The 22690-nt window shown below is 40.2% G+C and overlaps 1 protein-coding gene across 1 annotated transcript in view; it reads left to right on the forward strand.

The window, feature by feature from the left end:
* The first annotated feature begins 6325 nt into the window (after positions 1 to 6325).
* Positions 6326 to 22690, forward strand: part of LOC114353452 (uncharacterized) — a 57789-nt gene continuing 41424 nt past the window's right edge. The window contains exons 1-4 of the mRNA XM_028305477.1: positions 6326 to 6863; positions 7398 to 7931; positions 8121 to 8302; positions 10148 to 10258. Coding sequence (XP_028161278.1) covers positions 6326 to 6863; positions 7398 to 7931; positions 8121 to 8302; positions 10148 to 10258 — 1365 coding nt within the window. The remainder of the gene's footprint in view (positions 6864 to 7397; positions 7932 to 8120; positions 8303 to 10147; positions 10259 to 22690) is intronic.

Here is a 22690-nt window from a genome sequence, read left to right on the forward strand (position 1 = left end):
TCGCGTTTCCCTCGACCAAAAAGTGGTGGGGCGCGTCTTTGTGGATGACACGATCTATAATAATAATTATTAATATTATGCTATTTATAACCCGTCTAAGAAAAAGACTAAATTAAAATTAGAGACAAAGTACTTTTGTGTTCTACTAAAAACAAACTATAGTTATAAGTTACAAGTATATCAGCAGCCACGCAGTGTCAAGGAACATTCCGTCTTATCGTTCACCCTATATTTATACATCTACAATACAGTAGTAAAAGATCTTACGAGCGATATTTCTGTGCCCATGTCCACTATGGTCCCGCCCGCCCCAACCGTGTAGAAGCGCTTTATGGGTCGAAGCCGCCGAAGAAAATAAATTGGATTCATGCCATCACAAAGATGTATGGCTACTGGACACGGGATGACTATTCCCACCTCGCGTTCCCACCTTCCCACCGTTGTAATTCTTGAGTAACAGAACTATTCACACCGCTGCAAACTTTTCCCACCCTGTGTAGCCAGGATCTACAGCTTGACCGCAAAAGTAAATACCCCCACCATTGATGGTCACATAAAAAAACATCCTATGCCCATACCTTAATTATGTTTCCTTCTAAAATGTCATAAGCGGGAGGCCCTTCTTAATAAATTTTCGCTTTTTCATCATCATCAGCCCATAGCAATCCACTGCTGGACTGGATATACAGTGTGTCCGGCCACCCGTGTCCGACCCGTTAGGGCGCAGTAATATGATCACTTTTATCGACAAATCCACTGGAATAAAACATTTAAATAAGTTGAACGGACACTGTATTATCTACATATGCGCCACTAAACCCTGACTTAGGCTTTTACAACTAAGAATGGCAGAAGCCAGTAATTTTCGTCAATATACATAGATTTTTGTAATGAAAACGCAATTTTGTAAACTGAAAATGTTTGCAATTATTGCTACTTATTTTCTTCTTGTAAAAATCTTCTTAAGTCAATAAAATAAATTGAAATTGCAAAACGTAGATACGATAATAAGCTTAATTAAAAGAAAGAAAGAAAGAAAGAAAAAATGTTTATTTGGCACCAAATTACATGCACTTAAAACCTACACAATATTTAACTTATTCTAATACAAAACAAAAAATATATACAGTTAAAAAATAATTATAATTTTGCTACCAAATTGGGCTCCGCTCAGTTAAAAAATTGTCTTCGAAAAAAAAGCTGTGGTATTTCCGGATCAAAAAAATAAGTGTCTTTTCCAGCGTTTCTGACGTCCGTATACAAACACGCTCGAAGCAAAACGCATTACATAAAAACTGTGAGTTGTGGGGTTTTTGACGTCGGCCGCGGAAGCGCGTAAACTGATTTCACGTGTCTAGTGTTACGTGTACGTCATCCCACTGCTGGGATGAACGTGGGTCAATTATTTTTTGGTTTTTGTAAAAAAATAATTATTAGTGATTGTTGCAATTAGTATTAAATAGTTAACCCCTCGAGCTATGTTAAATAAATGCTTGTTTTTAAGAGTCGGTTTTCTATTGTCACCTAGTTGAGTTGAAATAATTTATTTTGCGTATGCAGTCGCTATAGCACGTATGGAGATTGAAGGTGCAACAAAGTATAACTCTTGCCATAAGTATGCAATAAACGCATCTTATGTACTTCTGATATGCTTTATTTTGTGCGAGGCTATATGATTAATATGACAGTTGTATCTAAACCTTAATAACTAGATACGTATTTCTTTGTCTAAAACGCATTTCTTTAAGGAAACTAGATATTCAGAAAATTAAATCTGACTCAGACGCTGTCTTTGTTCACTTGACAGCACATTCAAACTGTATAGTTACTGCAAAATAGCCCATAATACAACTAAATACAGATGACATATTCAATTTATGCCTGTACAAATAAAATGGCCGATGTCACGCGCCATTTCACGGGAAATTTATTTGACATAAAGTTTTTCACCGTTTTGTCGGTGAACAGAGAATTATTTATAATATTTGATACATTACATTAATTTTGAAGAATTTTTATTGTTTTGAACGCTTTGAAAGTGAAATGAAGTTTAAGATTTTATTATTACTTTAGGTTTTTGAAGGTATTTGTGCCTAGAGATTGTTAGGACTTGGCTTTGCAAGAGATCCTATAAGTTACGTCAATGTGGACATTTCTATTCTAACTGTGGAAAAAAGCGTTTTGATAGCTAATAAGTATCAAGCTACTATAGCTGACCGATGAAGGTGTCGGACTGGCCTACTCGAGATCCGAGGACCGATGTTTCGAACCCCGCCGCTGGACTATTGTTGTGAACCCAATCGTAAAACAAGCATATTTAGCATAGCACGAGGGGTTAACGGGACTATTATCAATTTTGTAGTCCATTTGTTTCCTATTCTAACTTCATCATCATCATTTCAGCTACAAGACGTCTACTGGTGAACATAGGCCTCCCGCAATGATTTCCACAAAGGCTGGTTGGTACCGGCTTGCATCCAGCGCCTTCCTGCTACCTTTATGAGGTCGTCAGTCCACCTTGTGGGTGGTATTCTAACTTATTTTACCAAAATTCTATTACGAGGTAACATCAGCCTCGTACATCAGTGGTCGAAATCATGCTAATGTATATTGTGCAACACAAACGGTGATTGCCTGCATAATGCGTTGTACATGCATGTGTAATTGAGGCCGAGTGTACAGCGATACACTAAGTGCCTCGCGTGCCGACGTTAGTTGTAGGGTGACGATGATATAAGGTATAGAGTGGACAGAAAAGTATTTATTCTAGTTAACTAGCAGGGCCCCAAGTCCGCTAATTTACAAATGGCTCAATTGAATCGTAATCGAATCTCAATAGAATTATTTGACACTTTTGGTATTCTGCTATTAAAAATTACCACATTTATTACAAATAAATATATTCTATTCTATTCTATTCTAAAAAAAGACCAATGATTTTCCAATGGCATTCCATTGAACTGCCATTGGACTATTTGGTAGTCTGCTCTTCAATCGTGTTACAATCGTAAATCGATTGTGGGTTAAAATGGTATTCTACTATTATTTGACGTTTGTTTGACATTTGGTCCACTGGTCGCAAGTTAAAATAACTTAATTTAAATCTTTGTCAGGAACCCGAATTAAACTACCTGGGGAATTTTATATTTCCAGAAAATTGCGTAATGAACTAAATTATAAATAACTTGAAAAAGTCGAACTGCTTAAAGCGGGAATCAAACCCACGTCCTTTCGCTTGCCGGGAGACTGTTCCATCTGAGCTACTTAGACACTGGATGAACCCGTCAAAATTTTCAAGTGTAATACTTTGTTAAGGTAAGAATTTTTTGTTTCATCAATGTCATAAGGTAATCCGTCTGCTCGTTTGCCTCCTGTCACATAAAAAAAACCCAGAAGTTTAGAAGAAAAAAAAGTTATTTACTCAAAATAATAAAAATTTCTAAATATTTGTCCCGGTATTTTTCCACAAAAGCAAGGCCACCCAGCCGCCACGGCGTCTGGTTGCCGCACTAGGCTTGCCAAACGTTCGCGTTAATTGGGGACAGCCTGATAATTGAATGCCATTCGTTAATTTGGCTAATGGATGTCGCGCATTAGCGTATCGGGTTTCGGAGAATGCATATGTTTGAAATCATAGCTCGGACCATAGACAAAGATTACCAAGAAGACCATAGAAGCTGGCCGATGCATTCTTCTTCTTCTTCTTCTTTTCAGCCAAATGACGTCCACTGCTGGACAAAGGCCTCCCCCAAGGTTTTCCACAATGAACGGTCCTGCGCTGCCCGCATCCAGGCTCTTCCCGCGACCTTTACCAGATCGTCGGTCCACCTAGTAGGAGGCCTGCCCACGCTACGTCCGTCTTCCAGCCCGTGGTCGCCACTCGAGAACTTTCCTGCCCTAACGGCCATCGTCTCTACGAGCTATGTGCCCCGCCCACTGCCGGCCGATGCATTATTACAAAATAATTGGAGCCAAAAAGAGATGGGTTGATGCAAGTTTCCACACGAGTGAAAGAGGAAGAGCTGCTAAATTGTCTGCTTTTCTTCTTATCCTTTATTTTTGTATTTTTGTTTTGTGGTTTCCAGTGTGACTGTTAGCGACGCGTTCATAATATTATTTTTAAGTGTTAATTTGTTGTTGTTTCTCAGTGTATTCATTGCTTAAATCCATATCACGCAAATGTATGTAAAACTGCGGTAGTTATAAGTTTGTTTTTATTAAATATTGGAGGGTATTTTGTGGCCCTATTTCTGCCTGTCATAAGCGACAGTTGAGAATGAACCGTCAGTTCAAACCGATCCACGAGCGACTATGGACCGTGCGGAACACCTGCTACTGCGCTACGCACAGAATGAATCCTTTGGTGCGGAACTTGATGCAATAAACGAAGGTAAAAGTATACCACGGAATAGTAAATTACTTACCTTGACTCCAGTGTTGGATGAATCAGGACTACTTCGCGTTGGAGGCCGTATTGATGCTGCATTGGATGCAAAAAGCCCTGGAAGCAAAAAAGCCTATTATCCTAGACGGACGTCATCCAATTGCTCAGCTCATCGCGCGACACTACCATGTTAAGGCCGCACATGGGAGTCAAGAGACAGTTGTTAACGAACTGAAACAAAGATATTGGTTGATACGATTGAGACCCACTGTAAAAGCGATCGTGTCTAAATGTATGTTTTGTCGCATAAAGAAATGTAAGACCCAGATTCCACGTATGGGAGATTTGCCTCAAGGGCGATTAGCTCATCACCAACGTCCATTCTCGCACTGTGGTCTAGATCTGTTTGGCCCTCTTGAAGTGGCTGTAGGACGACGCAGAGAAAAAAGGTATTGTGTCTTGTTTACATGCCTTACAGTACGAGCAGTGCACTTGGAGGTGGTTGCTTCACTAACTGCTGATTCTCTCATCATGGCTCTTCGAAGGATGGCAGCGCAACGCGGATGGCCATGTCATTTGTACTCTGACAATGGGACCAACCTGCGGGGTGCTGAAAAAGAGCTACAGCGATGCATGAGTGCCCTAGATGTAGATGTTCTTCGGCAGGAAGGCGTAAACAACCACATGAGTTGGCATTTCATTCCACCAGCCAGTCCCCATTGGGGTGGGGCGTGGGAACGATTAATTAGGACAGTTAAAACGTCGCTGAAGGTGGTCCTGAAGGAAAGAGCACCCAGAGAGGAGACTTTAGTTACACTTTTAGCTGAAGTTGAAAATATGATTAACAGTCGACCGTTGTCTCATGTATCAGTAGATCCGTCTACAGTCGAAACATTAACTCCTAATCATTTTCTTCTAGGAAACTCCTCCAATTTACCTACTATTGGTGAGTTTGATGACTCAGACTTATATCTAAGGAAGCTTTGGCGTAAAGCTCAACGGATGGCGGACATGTTTTGGAACAGGTGGGTAAAAGAGGTATTACCAGACATGTTGCCGCGTAGGAAATGGAACGAGGAACGAGCGCCGCTGCAAGTTGGCGATTTGGTGCTTGTGGTTGACCCAAGCTCACCCCGTAACACCTGGCCGAAAGGCATTATCCATCAAATATACCCTGGTAAGGACGGGCGCACACGGATGGTTGATGTTAAGACCAAAACAGGAATCTTGCGACGGTCTGCGGCACGCGTCGCACCTATTTCCGTCGTAAATTGAGTGCTGCGATGCAGCACTAGGGTGGGGAGTGTTAGCGACGCGTTCATAATATTATTTTTAAGTGTTAATTTGTTGTTGTTTCTCAGTGTATTCATTGCTTAAATCCATATCACGCAAATGTATGTAAAACTGCGGTAGTTATAAGTTTGTTTTTATTAAATATTGGAGGGTATTTTGTGGCCCTATTTCTGCCTGTCATAAGCGACAGTTGAGAATGAACCGTCAGTTCAAACCGATCCACGAGCGGCACCGCACGCCGCCACAGTTGTAATACTTGGAATAAACGCGATTTCATACAAACGTTCGTTTTTCTCCAATTCGCACCTACGATCGCCAACAAAACTTCGAGCCGGATCATCAGCGGATTAAATGATCCACACACCGGTAAAAATGGTGCGAACGCGGAGTACTACGCGACTCGAACGGGAACAAAATGGCGGCAGTCATAAATGTGTTCCGGACAATCCTCCTCAGCATGATAGAACTGAACTTTGTGCTGCATATGGTGTTGGAAAAAGTGCATCGATCGACGTACTAACGGTAAAAAATAATGTCATCGAGCCTGCGAACAGTGTCAAATCGGAACCACCGCCACCCGCTCCCACAAGTTTGAAATCTGGCAAGTCATCCGTCACCTCCATACAAACAAGAAAAAAACGGTTGGAGATGCAAGCTGCGTTACAAAAGGCTAAAATTCGCATGGAATTGATAGACAAACAGCTCGAGGTGGATATCGCAGAACTCGAAGATGAAGAATACAACTTAGACACGGAAAAACCTGATGACTTCATCGTTGAGAAATGGTTAGAATCGAGCTACAAATCGCAAGAAAAAGATAGCATCGAACACCCGAGAGCACCATCACCTGTGCCTCCCGCTCCTGCCAGCAAACAAACGGCCGCCGGGCCGCTCCCGGCCGCAAGCAGCCGGCCGACCGCCGAGTGCGCTGCGCCGGCGCCGCCGCCGCAGGCTCGAGAAGGGAGTACTGATGCAACACTGCAAATGCTAACTGGTACTATAAAAGATCTGGCAGCCGCTGTGTGTGCTAAGGAAAATCACGCCAACCTGCTCAGCCGCTTGAGTACACCACAAAATCTGCCTGAGTTCAGCGGTGATCCCATCGAGTGGCTACAATTCAAACAAGCATACGACGAGTCGACTGAAGTTTGCGGTTTCAGTGCAAAAGAGAACTTATGGCGGTTGCGTAAGTGTCTCAGAGGTGCTGCTAAAGATACCGTGTCAGCTATGCTTATTAGTGCGACGTCACCTGATGTAATTATATCTACACTACAACTACGTTTTGGAAACCCAGATGTCATCATAAACCGCATACTTTATGACATCAAACGATTGCCACCAGTGCCACACGACTACCAGAAAGATATCGTCATGTTTTCATGCAAAATACGAAACTTCATCGAAGCAGTACGTGCGCTGAACACTGAAGAATACCTACAAGGAATGAGCATCGTTTCGATCATCCTATCGAAGCTGCCAACTGTGTTGCTGTCTAAGTGGATAGACTACAGTTATCCAATAATTACTGAAAATAAGGAATCTCGATTGAGTATTTTATCTGAATTCCTGCATAATGAAGCCGTAAAAGTGTCAGCTACGTCATCATCGAATGTGTATTACAGCAACATACGCACTGATAAGAGTTATCACAACTACGATAATCATAAACGCATCGAAAATAAACCGCAAACAGTGTTAACACAATGTGAACCATCAACAGATGATAACAAGTGCGAGTTTTGCAATTCTACTCATCGACACAAGCTAACGGATTGTAAACAATTCAAGAAGGCGCTTAGAAAAACGAGATGGCAATACGTAAAACGCAAAGGAATTTGCTATAAATGCCTAATATCCCGTCACACTCGAGACACCTGCCCGGCGCCCGCGTGCGACAAGGACAACTGCGGAGCAGCGCATCACCGGTTGCTGCACTTTGATAACAACAGTCGTAGTGAACGAAATAACATTAACGCTAGTGAATCACAACAACAATCTGTGGAAACTGTAACTCATATCAACGCTAGTGAGTGTCAAGTGTTGCTAAAAGTAGTGCCCGTGCGTATACACGGACCTAACGGTATAATTAGTGCATCGGCCTTGCTCGACGACGGCTCCACCGTCTCACTGATCAGCAGTGAGCTGGCTGAGCGCGCGGGCTTGCGCGGCCGGCGCGAGACGATGCGAGTCAGCGGCGCCTGGAGTAGTAACGAACTGGTTTGTGACGCGACCGTGACTAATGTTCGTTTATCAGGTATGGACAATAAGTTGTATACGATAAGAGCGCGCAGTGTAAATGAGCTTAACTTACCTTTACAAAAACTTAGTACTGTTAACTTGAAATCTAAAAACTTGTGTAATATTAAAGATAAGTTATATAGTTTAGACAATAAACCTGAAATATTAATTGGTCAGGATAATTATAATTTAATGTTCCCATTAGAAATTGTATCTGGGGATAAAAATGAGCCGTTCGCTACACTCACGCCTTTAGGTTGGTGTATTCACGGGGTTGAGCGTGTGCCGCAGACCAGGTCAAATTTTGGACACGTCAACCTGTGCTTCTCAGCCCCCGCAAGTGTGCCCACCGAAGACGAGCTCATACTACGGGACCTTCAGGAGCAGGTAAAGCATTATTTTTCCGTTGACTCTGTAGGTATTTCTAGTACGGTAAGACAGAATGCAGACCACGTTCGTGCCATCGCCCACCTGGAGAAAACATCGGAGCTGATTGATGGCCGCTGGTATGTGGGTTTACCCTGGAAGGACCCATATTGTAAGTTGATTGATTCTTACACTAATGCCTATAAAAGATTTTTAGGTATTGAAAGGAAAATGTCACGTTGTGAAGGTTTCGCTCAGCGATATAAAGAGCGTATTGAGCATTTGTTGGTCAATGACTTTGCTCAGGAGTTAACGGATGTCCAGGACTCTTCGAAAGCCTGGTATTTACCACATTTTGGAGTTGACAACCCCAACAAGAAAAAGTTGAGGTTGGTGTTCGACGCGGCTAGTAAGGCAAACGGTTTGTGTTTGAACGATTATTTACTAACTGGTCCTGACTTGTTATCTTCTCTATTTGGAATTATGCTGCGCTTTAGGGAGAACAATATTGCAGTAACAGGAGATATAAAGGACATGTTTTTAAGAATAAAAGTTCACCCCGAAGATCAGCACGCCTTACGTTTCTTGTGGAGAAACAGCCCTGCAGAACCTATAAAAACATATGTGATGACATCTCTTGTATTTGGTGCTAACTGCTCACCTTTTATTGCACAATTTATTAAGAATAAAAACGCCGAGCGCTATAGTTCATCGCTGCCCGACGCCGTAGACGCGGTATTTAACTCACATTATATGGACGACTATATTGCTAGTTTTGATGATGAGTCGTCTGCAATCGAGATGGTTAACAATATTATAAAAATTCACAAAGAAGGTGGTTTTGAAATTCGTAATTTTACATGTAATGACTTGAATGTTTTGGGAAATTTGCCAAACGAAACTGTAAATCAAACTGCTGTTCATTATAACTTGGACCAAGAGCAGTACAATGGCGAACGCACTCTTGGTTTAATATGGTTTCCTAAGGAAGACAAGTTAGGATTCGATCTGACCCTGAAACGAATCCCGGAAACTGTTATTCAGGGGAAAGAGAGGCCTACAAAACGTCTTATGTTACAGGTTATAATGTCAATATTTGATATTTTTGGATTTTTATCGCCTTTCACAATTCAGGGTCGTATAATTTTACAGGATACCTGGCGCTTAAATATTGGTTGGGACGATTGTATTCCAGATACTGTTTATAACGCATGGTGCAAATGGCTTGACCTACTTAAGGTAATAAAAAACATACGCATTCCTAGGTGCTATCTGCGAGCTACGGGTGCGAGGGAGACAAACGATCAAACTGCAGTCCCTCCTCTTCACCGCTCAACGCCTACGGACGGAACTAATTATGATGCGTCTACGCATAGTGCTACGACGAGCTACGAAACTTCTGTTGCCGTAGCACCTGCTACGAGGTCTAAAAATAGATATCAACAGTTGGAACTACACGTATTTAGTGACGCGTCTTCCAAGGGAATGTGTGCCGTAGCGTATTGGCGTTGGGACGATAATGGCGTAATACATGTTGCATTTGTAGCTAGTAGGTGCCGTGTCATGCCTGTGAAACCGCTGACAATACCGCGCGCAGAGCTACAAGCGGCGTTGCTAGCAGCCAGACTCGCGAATACTATAGTTCAAGAACATAAATTAAAACCTGTTCGTCAATTTTTCTGGTGCGATTCCACTACAGTTTTGCACTGGATCAGAAATGATACTCGCTCGTATAAAGTCTTCGAGGCAAATCGTTTAGGGGAAATTGACGAACTTACAAAACAGGACGAGTGGAGATACATCCCGTCGAATTTAAATGTAGCAGACTTGGCTACGCGAGATGAATTTGACCTGCATTTGTTTCAGGACGAATGGTTGAATGGTCCAGTATTTTTACTCAGTGGCAGCGAGTCGTGGCCGAGGGACGTGGTAGGTAAACCCGATGCAGACGAAGTGAACTCTGCTATTTGTATGGCTGTGAGTGTGACTCAAGTCATCCCACGTATGGAGTTACCAGTTCCAGATCCTAAGCGTTTTTCTTCTTGGCTTCGGTTACTGAGAGCCACAGCTACGGTGCTAAAGTTTATTGATGCATGCAAAAGACTTACCAAGGAAATAGACTGCTGCGCTATGGACCGGGCGGAACACCTGCTACTGCGCTACGCACAGAATGAATCCTTTGGTGCGGAACTTGATGCAATAAACGAAGGTAAAAGTATACCACGGAATAGTAAATTACTTACCTTGACTCCAGTGTTGGATGAAACAGGCCTACTTCGCGTTGGAGGCCGTATTGATGCTGCATTAGATGTAGCCCTGGAAGCAAAAAAGCCTATTATCCTAGACGGGCGTAATCCAGTTGCTCAGCTCATCGCACGACACTACCATGTTAAGGCCGCACATGGGAGTCAAGAGACAGTTGTTAACGAACTGAAACAAAGATATTGGTTGATACGATTGAGACCCACTGTAAAAGCGATCGTGTCTAAATGTATGTTTTGTCGCATAAAGAAATGTAAGACCCAGATTCCACGTATGGGAGATTTGCCTCAAGCGCGATTAGCTCATCACCAACGTCCATTCTCGCACTGTGGTCTAGATCTGTTTGGCCCTCTTGAGGTGGCTGTAGGACGACGCAGAGAAAAAAGGTATTGTGTCTTGTTTACATGCCTTACAGTACGAGCAGTGCACTTGGAGGTGGTTGCTTCACTAACTGCTGATTCCCTGATCATGGCTCTTCGAAGGATGGCAGCGCGACGCGGATGGCCATGTCATTTATACTCTGACAATGGGACCAACCTGCGGGGTGCTGAAAAAGAGCTACAGCGATGCATGAGTGCCCTAGATGTAGATCCACATGAGTTGGCATTTCATTCCACCAGCCAGTCCCCATTGGGGTGGGGCGTGGGAACGATTAATTAGGACAGTTAAAACGTCGCTGAAGGTGGTCCTGAAGGAAAAAGCACCCAGAGAGGAGACTTTAGTTACACTTTTAGCTGAAGTTGAAAATATGATTAACAGTCGACCGTTGTCCCATGTATCAGTAGATCCGTCTACAGTCGAAACATTAACTCCTAATCATTTTCTTCTAGGAAACTCCTCCAATTTACCTACTATTGGTGAGTTTGATGACTCAGACTTACATCTAAGGATGCTTTGGCGTAAAGCTCAACGGATGGCGGACATGTTTTGGAACAGGTGGGTAAAAGAGGTATTACCAGACATGTTGCCGCGTAGGAAATGGAACGAGGAACGAGCGCCGCTGCAAGTTGGCGATTTGGTGCTTGTGGTTGACCCAAGCTCACACCGTAACACCTGGCCGAAAGGCATTATTTATTTATTTATTACAGGAATCTTGCGACGGTCTGCGGCACGCGTCGCACCTATTTCCGTCGTAAATTGAGTGCTGCGATGCAGCACTAGGGTGGGGAGTGTTAGCGACGCGTTCATAATATTATTTTTAAGTGTTAATTTGTATTGTTTCTCAGTGTATTCATTGCTTAAATCCATATCACGCAAATGTATGTAAAACTGCGGTAGTTATAAGTTTGTTTTTAATAAATATTGGAGGGTATTTTTGTGGCCCTATTTCTGCCTGTCATAAGCGACAGTTGAGAATGAACCGTCAGTTCAAACCGATCCACGAGCGGCACCGCACGCCGCCACAGTTGTAAAACCTAAGAATAAAAGCGATTTCATACAAACGTTCGTTTTTCTCCGATTCGCACCTACGATCGCCAACAACCACGATTTTGGTATTTCGGTAGTAATCGCATCACTACTCTCAGGAAATACATAGACTACCTTAATAGCATTAAGGCAAGATTCCATGAAACACGGCATGAACTTCATCACAGCACAACTCACATCACAGCACAGCTCAGCGTTAAACCAGGATCCAATGTATCACGTACCTATGTACGAGCACAGATAGAATATAGTCGAAAACATTTTGCCATTCCTTTTACAGTTGGGCAAAAACAAAACAATTGCTTTAAACATTCCCCAAGCTCATCTTCCTCTCGGTCGGTACACTCTTGCCAGAGTGGTCGTAGTCATCATTGTGATTCACGATGAGTGATGTTTTTTGCATTACGGCGCGATTCGTCGCAGNAATTACACTTTTAGCTGAAGTTGAAAATATGATTAACAGTCGACCGTTGTCTCATGTATCAGTAGATCCGTCTACAGTCGAAACATTAACTCCTAATCATTTTCTTCTAGGAAACTCCTCCAATTTACCTACTATTGGTGAGTTTGATGACTCAGACTTATATCTAAGGAAGCTTTGGCGTAAAGCTCAACGGATGGCGGACATGTTTTGGAACAGGTGGGTAAAAGAGGTATTACCAGACATGTTGCCGCGTAGGAAATGGAACGAGGAACGAGCGCCGCTGCAAGTTGGCGATTTGGTGCTTGTGGTTGACCCAAGCTCACCCCGTAACACCTGGCCGAAAGGCATTATCCATCAAATATACCCTGGTAAGGACGGGCGCACACGAATGGTTGATGTTAAGACCAAAACAGGAATCTTGCGACGGTCTGCGGCACGCGTCGCACCTATTTCCGTCGTAAATTGAGTGCNCACCGTGTCAGCTATGCTCATTAGTGCGACGTCACCTGATGTAATTATATCTACACTACAACTACGTTTTGGAAACCCAGATGTCATCATAAACCGCATACTTTATGACATCAAACGATTGCCACCAGTGCCACACGACTACCAGAAAGATATCGTCATGTTTTCATGCAAAATACGAAACTTCATCCAAGAAGCACAGTGCTGAATGGGAAAGCTCCAACGATATAAGATAAGCCTCTCCAAACCATTCCTAAAGGGAAACACAGGGTCATGGAAAAAACTCATTAAGCGGAAATAAAAGGTAAGCCCAAGAAATTATTGGTACGCAAACTGGGCATTATGGAACGAACCACATGTCCAACAAAATGGGCCTAACAACGGAAGACAGCTCTCGAGCATGTGGAATACATATGGGGTCCATGAATCAATACTGTAAGGATGGGTCTGCCTGTTACAACGTGCCGGTTACAACTTTGATCCACCGCAAGGGCTTCCTCAGCCACAAGTGGTTTCACCTTGATTAGGATTGAGGGAGTGTTCTCACCTCGTTCCTACCTCCTCAGCGCGCGAGCAAGCCGGGGTAAACATACTCACAGCGCGGTAGGTCGGGTAAAGGGAAGACTGAGTCGGTTCTTGCACTAAATTCCCTACTAGCTTTAGGGAGTACAATATTGCAGTAACAGGAGATATAAAGGACATGTTTTTAAGAATAAAAATTCACCCCGAAGATCAGCACGCCTTACGTTTCTTGNCAGTGACCTTAATTATTTATTTAATTAAAAAAATTAAGTAAAGTAACCTAAGTTGAACGCGACTATACCATATGTATGGGAAAAAGAATTTACAGAAAATTGTAAACTATCACGGTTTTAGGGCTAAAATCAAGTATTTTTTCAAAGAATTTGTCTTTGAATTATTAGTTACTAGCTTGCCGCCCGCAGCTTCGCCCGCTTGAAATTTTGTCTGTCACAAAAAAACTTCATCGCGCGCTCCCTGTTTCAAAAAACCGGGATAAAAATAAAAACTATCCTATGTCCTTTCTCGGGACTTAAACTATCTTTATGCCAAATTTCATTAAAATCGGTTTAGCGGTTTAGGCGTGAAAGCAAGACAGAGAGATTGGTGTTAACTATCCAATTATAATTTAATATTTAACGATAGAAACAATGTTAAAAATGTGGCTTCCAGCTTACGAATTTTCATTAACCATTAAAATAGGCCGATTTATAGCTGTTTTTATGTCCCCTGACATTATGGCTGCCTGGTCTTGGCCGTTTGATGGGGATTTTATTTTATTTTATTTTATTTGTTAATTTTATTGATAATTTGATGGCTAACTGTGGGTTAACGAGCAGGGGATCTATTGGAGTGTCGCTAGGAATCTATTAGTGATATTGAAGAGTGCTTAAGATCATAATAGAGCCATAAGCTGATACCTTGTTACAGATATAGAGCTTAACTTCGAACTCCTATGTTCTTCTGATTAATTTCGTTGCGGGTCCAATGACAGTAACTTACCGCTGGGATAAACTTGACCTTCACTGGTTGGGTTATTAGCGGTCAAGTTGTAGATCCTGGCTACACAGGAGTTGCAGCGGTGGGAACGAGAGGTGGGAATAGTCCCTTAGTGTTATGATTACGTCAGAAAACTATCTGAAACTTTACCAGAAACCAGGTTTTAATTTTCCAAGCCATTATTTAAGCTTTATTTTATGGTTTCGGTTTCTGGGACAGAAGCTTTAATAGCACTTAAATCGTTATTAAGAAGTTAGGAAGTTGTTCTCTAGGCCAGATGGTCGTAAAAGTGACTCGCGTAGTACCTATACTCGTACTAGGGATGTATATCTACTATAGTATCGTATGAGAAGCTTATGTTTTCACAGAGAGGGCTATTTTCACTTTTGATGATTTCTGATTTTTTCGGATCCGTTTCATAATCAGTTCTATTGAATCAAAAATGCCTATTTCTTTGCTAAAATGAGGGTTTTCGCGATTGAAAAATCCGCCAAATGGCAATACGTAGACGCGCGAGGTCCAAATGCTGCATAATTGGTTATTTTTGACATGACATTGACGGATATGTCAAAATCCACCAATCACGCAGCATTTGGACCTCGCGTCTACGTATTGCCATCTGGCGGATTTTTCAATCGCGAAAACCCTCATTGCCACCTTTTACAAAGGTTCTATACAAAATCATTTTTCATTTTACTGAGAATTTGCTTAGTGTGGAAATAATTAAATAGCCCTTGAACAGACGCTTCATATTATGTCAGTTTAATGACACCAATGGCACCCCTAACTGACATTGATCATCTCATCCGAGATTTACAGGAAAAATAACTACTAAATAATAATATTATGTGTCCATCGATGTGATAAAAGAAAGACATCCCTAAACTGACATCTGTTTTCGTGTCACGCGCGCGAGCGCTTATTTACAGGTGTTATTGAATCTGCGCGCGTGAACAGCTGCCCTCCAGGTGTTTAGTATTTCACGAGTATTTCAAATGCTTTCTAGAATTTCCAGCACATTCTTGAATAAGGGAAATGTTGTATAGGTCTTAAAAAGTCCTGATTAGCCATATCCGTGCCAAAACTGAAAATTCGTCCAGTAACATTGACACCTGGGTTTCTTGTGCTTATTCTTCTTAGCTAGGCCAGTGCTCGCCAGGTGTTTTGTATTTCACTTGAATTTTGGACTTGGGAAGGGAGGATGTATTGTTGGGATATTTACACACCAGTAGTAGTTCTTAGATGGTAATATCTCGGGACATATAAAACTCAAATAACTCATTTATTTTATGAGTTTTATATGTCCCGAGATATTACTATCTAAGAACACAACTGGTGTGTAAAAAATATATTATTGTGCTTGAGATAAAAGTGCTTCCATTTAATATTAGGTACTCTTAACATAAAACTCGTCCCATTTATAAAAGCCAAAATGGAAGTCCTCGGTCCCCAATAATTCCATTACAAAACTTCTTAACCCGTAATTCGCCCGCTAAAAGGGACAGTACTGTTCTGTCCCAGAAAAACAAAACGAAAATGGCGGCCTAAGATAATATGGCCGACTATTACGGGTACAAATATACACATTTGGTTTTATTAGTGTTGTGAGGTTGGTATTACGAAGATTTATTAAGGCAAGAATTCTTGTAGATGTAGGTATTGTATAAATATTTTTTCGTACACGTGCCTCGGTTTGTCTTTATGTAGTGTTAATTTAGAAAAATCTAAAACGTTAAATAACGGTATCTTTGTGGCCAATGAGCTGTTGTCATAGTGTGACATTGACAATACGTCAATGTCATACTAGGATCAAACGTCAGAAGAGAGAGACGCGCGGCCGCGGGGACGACTCCGCGCGCTTTGTGTGCTAAGTAATTAAAATAAGGCAATATAATGGCCATAATTTGACAGGTCCACTAGAAATTATTTAAGTTAAACAAATGAATGTTAAGCGACGAAGCGGCAATAACCCAACGGTGAAGGTGTCGGACTGGCCGACTCGAGATCCGAGGAACGCCGGTTCGAACCTCGCCGCCGATGGACGATTGTGGTGAACCCACTCGTAACACAAGCATATTTAACTTACCACGAGCACGAGGGGTTAACGGGACTATAGTTATTTGTATTAGGTACACAAATTACTTTTGTCAAGGACAGAATTTAAAAGTAAATTAGAAAAAAGAATAAAGACGTCACTTTCAAACAAACGCAGAAAAATATGGTTTTTCATTTTGCTCTCTTCTTAAAATTACAAAATGTTATGTAGAGAATCAACTTTAATAATACAATTACATTGAGAACTGTTTATTCATTTATTATTACTTGATAGTCACTAAGACCAAGAAACCCATTTAATAATTAATTTATAAACTATTGTTTGTTTCAGGTATGTTTCGAGAAATAACCACGTTTACGAGCGAATAGGTTTGAAAAACAATCTATTTACTGTAAGATTTGAAACTAACAAGATTTATTTCGGTTAACTTTTCTAACAGTGTGTGAAACAACACGTGTTTGTATTCGTTGGTTAAGTAATTATTATTCTGCTGGGCAAAGGTTAAAATCATATTATTATTACAGCAGTACAACTCAGTAAAAAACTGCTGAATTTGCCATCTATATTCTTTCATATAACGCACAAAATATAGAGAATATTTTTCTGACAATCATCATCATCATTTCAGCCACAGGACGTCCACTGCTGAATATACAATGATTTCCACATCGCCCGGTTGGTAGCGGCCTGCATCCAGCGCCTTCCTGCTACCTTTATTTTTGAATGTACCCATCCAGCTACTCATAAAGGTAGCAGGAAGACGCTGGATGCGGGCCACTACCAACTGGTCATTCAGGAAGTCATTGGGGGAGGCCTATGTTCAGCAGTGGACGTCCTGTGCCTGAAATTATAATGATGATACCTACCCAGAAATAAAACTAAAGTTCGCCACTGATAGACTTAACTTATTGCTTCAAACAAGCAGATCAATCAATATCAATCATTTAATCTTATTCAATATTGAAGCTAGATTAAAATACCAAAGAGTAAATAATGTTCAGAAGATCCCATTGATGCTATTTATGCCAGATATTGAGTGTTCAGTATTAATCCTCAGATTTGTTTATCAATCGGTTTGTTGTATGATTACAGTTAAGTGTGATTTACACCGAACGATTTTAGTCGGAAGATTTTTATTGGGCACTTTGAAGTGTAACGAACGAATGCCTAAAAATATCAATGCGTTATTTTCCAATATACTGTGCATTAATATACACGTAATATAAAAGGTTTTGCAAGAAAATGCGCATTACTGCATTTTTATATTGTGAGTGTAAGTTAGTTTTCTTTTTACTCTTTAGGTAATTCATTGAAAACAGAATAATTATTGACGGGATTGCTACCATGTACCTTAGTTTCGAGTTTCCGATATTTCGGCACTGTTGCAAGTGCCATGACCACGGAGTATCAAAGAAAACAATCAACAGATTCGAGCTATAACATGGCAAATATGTTTTTTTTTCCTTCTTTTTTTCTTCCAAAACATTGAAGAGTTTCGTACATCGAACTTGTATGATTCTATTTACTCATTTCCATAAATGTTTATGTCATGATTCAGCATCAAATATTTACTTGGCATCCGCTCAGAAAAACATACTCGTACGAGTAATTCCTCGTACGGTGTAAATCGCGTTTAATAGATGTTTTGACAGACGGTACACTACGCCTGAGTAATATCGGACGGACAGACAAACCTACGCACTTTAGATAGTAAGCTAATTCCACAGTAGATAAATCAAACAGTACGGAAGCTTCATACAAACGCTCGAAATCAGACTCACGCACACAGACGCACGCTTTACACGAGCTCTAAGCGAACCTCGCAGTCCATCCGTCGCGAGTGTCGCGCACAATTTTATTGCATGCACGTTCCGCTGTATTATACGGCTGCTTAAACTTGGCATCTTCAAAACCAGAACTTTCATTTTTTAAACTTCGTAATAATTCTGAATTGTAAAAATGATTAAATATTACTTTTTAAATAAAGTGCTTACATCTGATTTTGTAATAGTTATTTTTAAATTACGTAATTACGCTTTTTTAACAATTTATGTGTTCTATTTGATAAAGTAATTTGCTCCGCGCGCTTTTGTACTAAGTGATGAACTGTATTTAAAATGAGGCAATAGCTATGTGAAAGTAAGTATCCGGTATTTTATTTATGAGAATAGAATATCTATCGGCCTCTAACAGTACTTAATCAATTTATTCGATTATGTATTCGATCATTATAGAACCTAATTAACGTTTTATTTTTTTGTTAACTACTTAGTCAATTAATTTATTCCATTAGGTATTTGATAATTAAAAAACCTAAATAAACGTTTTAATAAATAAGTAAGTCAGAACCTTATTAATTTTATAAAGATTAAGAGTGCCAACCCTAACACTCAGTTGAAGTGTAGGTATTTAACTCGCCGAAAGGGCTAAGTTTCCGTACTGCTTTAGCTCATATATCTACTGTGCTAATTCTGTATCTTGAGTGCTCTTTGAGAATTTTAAGTGGCAAATAAGATTGACGTCTTCATATTAAATGATTATACATTGTGCAGTTTAGTTTGCTAATAAAAGCATGCGTGTTGTTTGATAAAAAGTTTCTGTTTTTGGAAACTAGAAGGCGCTGTCTTGAAGTTAGATCGCGGTAATTAAGTATATTCATAAATTTAGTCGAGTTTAGTTCTTGGAGAATTGAGAAAGCTTTTTTAGCTGTCTCTCTAGTGCTTTTAATGGTTCCTTTTAATATTATCTTGTGAAATATTTCAATATTATGGTTTAAACTTTAGATTACTTAGTTTTACAATCTAACGCTAGAAGAAAAGAGCACTTAACAGTCCATTAATTAAGTTGAGTTTCGAACAAGCAATGAAACAATGGAGGCACGTTCAGGTCTCTTAAATGTACTTAAGTCTAGGTGGCTTACAGAAGTACAACTAGTTAGGTGTTTTTACTATGTACTTAATTGTATTGTCAGTTTTGGAAGGAAGAAGGAGATTATAGGGTTAAATAAAGCTTTTATGTCACGGAAGTTTTCTTTAACGTGATTTTAGGGGTGTTTTCCTTGTTCGTGTTTTTGATACAACCACAATAATTATTTTTTGATAGAATTAAAAATCTTGAGGCTGTATGGAGGTATCAGATGCCCCATTAGAGAGCTTATTCAACTGGAAACTTAAATCATTAAACTTAATTTAAACAATTGAAGTCATCATCGGGTAATTTAGGCTAAGAATTCATGGCGCAATTTCCACCCGCGCCCGCGCGGTTGCGGTCCCGCAGCTTCTGTAGAATGCAGATACTTATGTAAAAACTAATGCACAACTCACGACGCGGTTTTCGCCCGCAGCGGACTTACTTGACTTATGGTCCTATGTCCCCTAGATGGGGCAGAGGGCGTCCACAACAGTCCTCCATCTCGTTCGCCCGCAGCGGGCGCGGTTGTAATCGGGTCCTGCTCGGCGGTTTTCGCCCGCTCCCGTGAGTTTTGAGATAAAACCGCAATTCGCGCCGGTAACAATCGCGCCGTGAGTTCTTAGCCTTAGTTTCCTCTGCAGTAACACTACTTTCTTCAATTTACCAGAGGCAAACGAAGATTATGGCCTATAGTCCCCACTCTGGCTTGACGGGTTAGGTAGCCCTGTAGGCCTAGGATGCGCGCCGCGATCAGCTTTAATCGAGCCATTTTATCGATATTACGCGATAAGCTCATACATTTATCGTCTAAAATTATTGATAAGATTAAGATTTTGTCACCGTGCGCGTCCCTAGCCCGGGAGATGTAATAAGATGAAGCGATGATGAAGACAATACAACTACTTATGTATACTAATATTATAAATGGGAAAGTAACTGTCTGTCTGTCTTGCTTTCACGCCTAAATCATTGAACCGATTTTGATGAAATGTTTGAGTCGCGGGAAAGGACACAGGCTAGTTTTTATCCCGGTTTTTGAAACAGGGACGCGCGCGATAAAGTTTTTCTGTGACAGACAAAATCCCACGCGGGCGAAGCCGCGGGCGGGAAGCTAGTCAAAAATAAGATTCCACAATCCAAAACTTTGACAAACTATGCCGTCTCCGATCATTCGCCCCTCTGAATCCTCGCCAAGTACTATTAATTTGTTTGGCCAATAATGTCGACCCGTTGAATAAAGCTCTCAAAAGCTCTCGGAATATTCGAACAGCTTCCAATAAACTTCCTCGATGAATTTATTCAAGAAACAAGCCATTTATTGGCGATTACGGTCTAGATCTTGCTCGTATTTCTGTTATGTTAAATAGAGGGTAATTTAGAAAATGTGCCCATTTTATTTTCATACATGGTTCTGTTTTGATCATCAAGTAGGTAATACCTAGCGGAATAGAGCAACAAAGGACAGAGAAATAGTAGGTACTTGGGAAACTTGGTGACTAGTTTAGTGATTGATTATTTATTGGTACAAAACAGTAAAATCATCCTGACTGACGCTGACATAAATGACGTCCAGTGTCCTCCAAAATCAGTTTCGTTTGACAGCTCGTGGTTGTTGCTCTATTTCGAAGGAATTTTAACTTTATGGTTTTGATCTAATGACGAGTATTTTTTAAAGAATATTAGACATTTTTATTGTAAATACAAATTAGTTCCGTAAACCCCTCGTATTAAGCTAAATATTATTATGCTTGGGTTAGGAGTGGGCTCACCACAAAAGTCCAGCGGCGGGTTTCGAACCCGCGTTTCTCGGATCAGTCGGCCAGTTTTACACCTTCACCGTTCGGCTAACTGGACGTTAGGTATATATGTATTTTTAAGTTATCATTCATTTAGGGAACTTAAGTCACATCAAATCATCCATCATCATTAAGAATACGGGCGTAGTATTCACAAACATTACTATGCGGTCTCACTGTGCGCGTAGACGCACAGGATGCAAACCAATCACAGAGCTCTATTCAAAGCTGTGCGTTCGATTTGCAGCTTCACTTAGAAAGCATCGTTGGTGAATATGGGTGTTAGTCAACACTACAGGAGCAAGATTTTCTTTGAGAATGGAGCATTTATTTGGCTTATACTTAAATTCTTTGTCACAAACTGAAAACTGTAGTTTTATCAGCTGAAATATTATTCCACTCTTCTTTATTGGATATGACTCTACTATTCCATTTTGGATTTTAAAGAGCTTACCTCTTTAAAATATAAAGTAAAATACAAAAATCATAAATCCCCTCCTTGTCTATTGTCATGGTCTTGAAGCTATCCTCTTTATACAATAGTAGTTGTATACTTGTATACAAAGACCTTTGGAAACTCCATTTCTTGACCTTTCTAAGAATACAATCTTACTGAAGCTATTAATATTTATAGACATTTCTGAGAACTGAAGTTTTCTCGATAATTAAGGTTATTGGAAATATGAAACGTTACAGGAAAATGGCATGGTTGAACTATTATATCTGTATTAGGATTATTTCTTTGAATCCGAAGGATATTTTTATAATATTAATGTAATAAGAAAAGCGAGATATGAGAGGTATTTCGTGTTAGACTTGATAAGAAACATAATACATATTTGTAATTTGGACCAACATGACATGTATTTTATTTTAAACTACTGCTTCGCCCAGGTACTTAAAAACCTTCTTGAATCACTCTATTTAAAAACATATGTATCGAAAAATAACAGACTTAAACAATTTAGTTTCCTTTAAACAATTCTATTTAAACAACACACACTTCGTTTTTGGGTATTTTTCGTTCCAACTTTAAAAATAAAACAATGAACTTTTAAGACATGACAACATCACTGAATTAATCCGCCACTGTACATTATTTCTATGTGCAAAAGTTTAAATAATAAACACTACCCTTTCGAGCATGCATAGCTTAAACATAGATTAAGATATATGGCTTATTTCCCTATCGCAAAAAATACACCAAACTTGCTTGCTTTCTTTTAAGTTTTAACGTTTTATTCGCAAGTTCTTATCATAGTGAACGTAAGATTTGTGAAAGAACAAAATTAACTTTTAAAAAAAATAAAACCGACTTCAAATGCGTGAACACAAAAAAAACTAAAAATTGAAAATATTGCGTATAAAAAAGTTCATCCCCAATTTTCCACCCTTGGGGGTGAAATATTTTCTTCAAATTCGCATGAAACCACCCTTTTGATAATACCTATTCAACAAAAAAATAATCGTTCAAATTGATTTATAATCGGCGGAGATATTGCGTATAAAAAAGTTCATCCCCAATTTTCCACCCTTGGGGGTTGTTT

The sequence above is a fragment of the Ostrinia furnacalis genome, unplaced genomic scaffold, assembly GCF_004193835.3.
Source record: "Ostrinia furnacalis isolate ACB-3 unplaced genomic scaffold, ASM419383v2 OfSCF1657, whole genome shotgun sequence".
In the NCBI taxonomy this organism is placed as follows: Eukaryota; Metazoa; Arthropoda; class Insecta; order Lepidoptera; family Crambidae; genus Ostrinia; species Ostrinia furnacalis.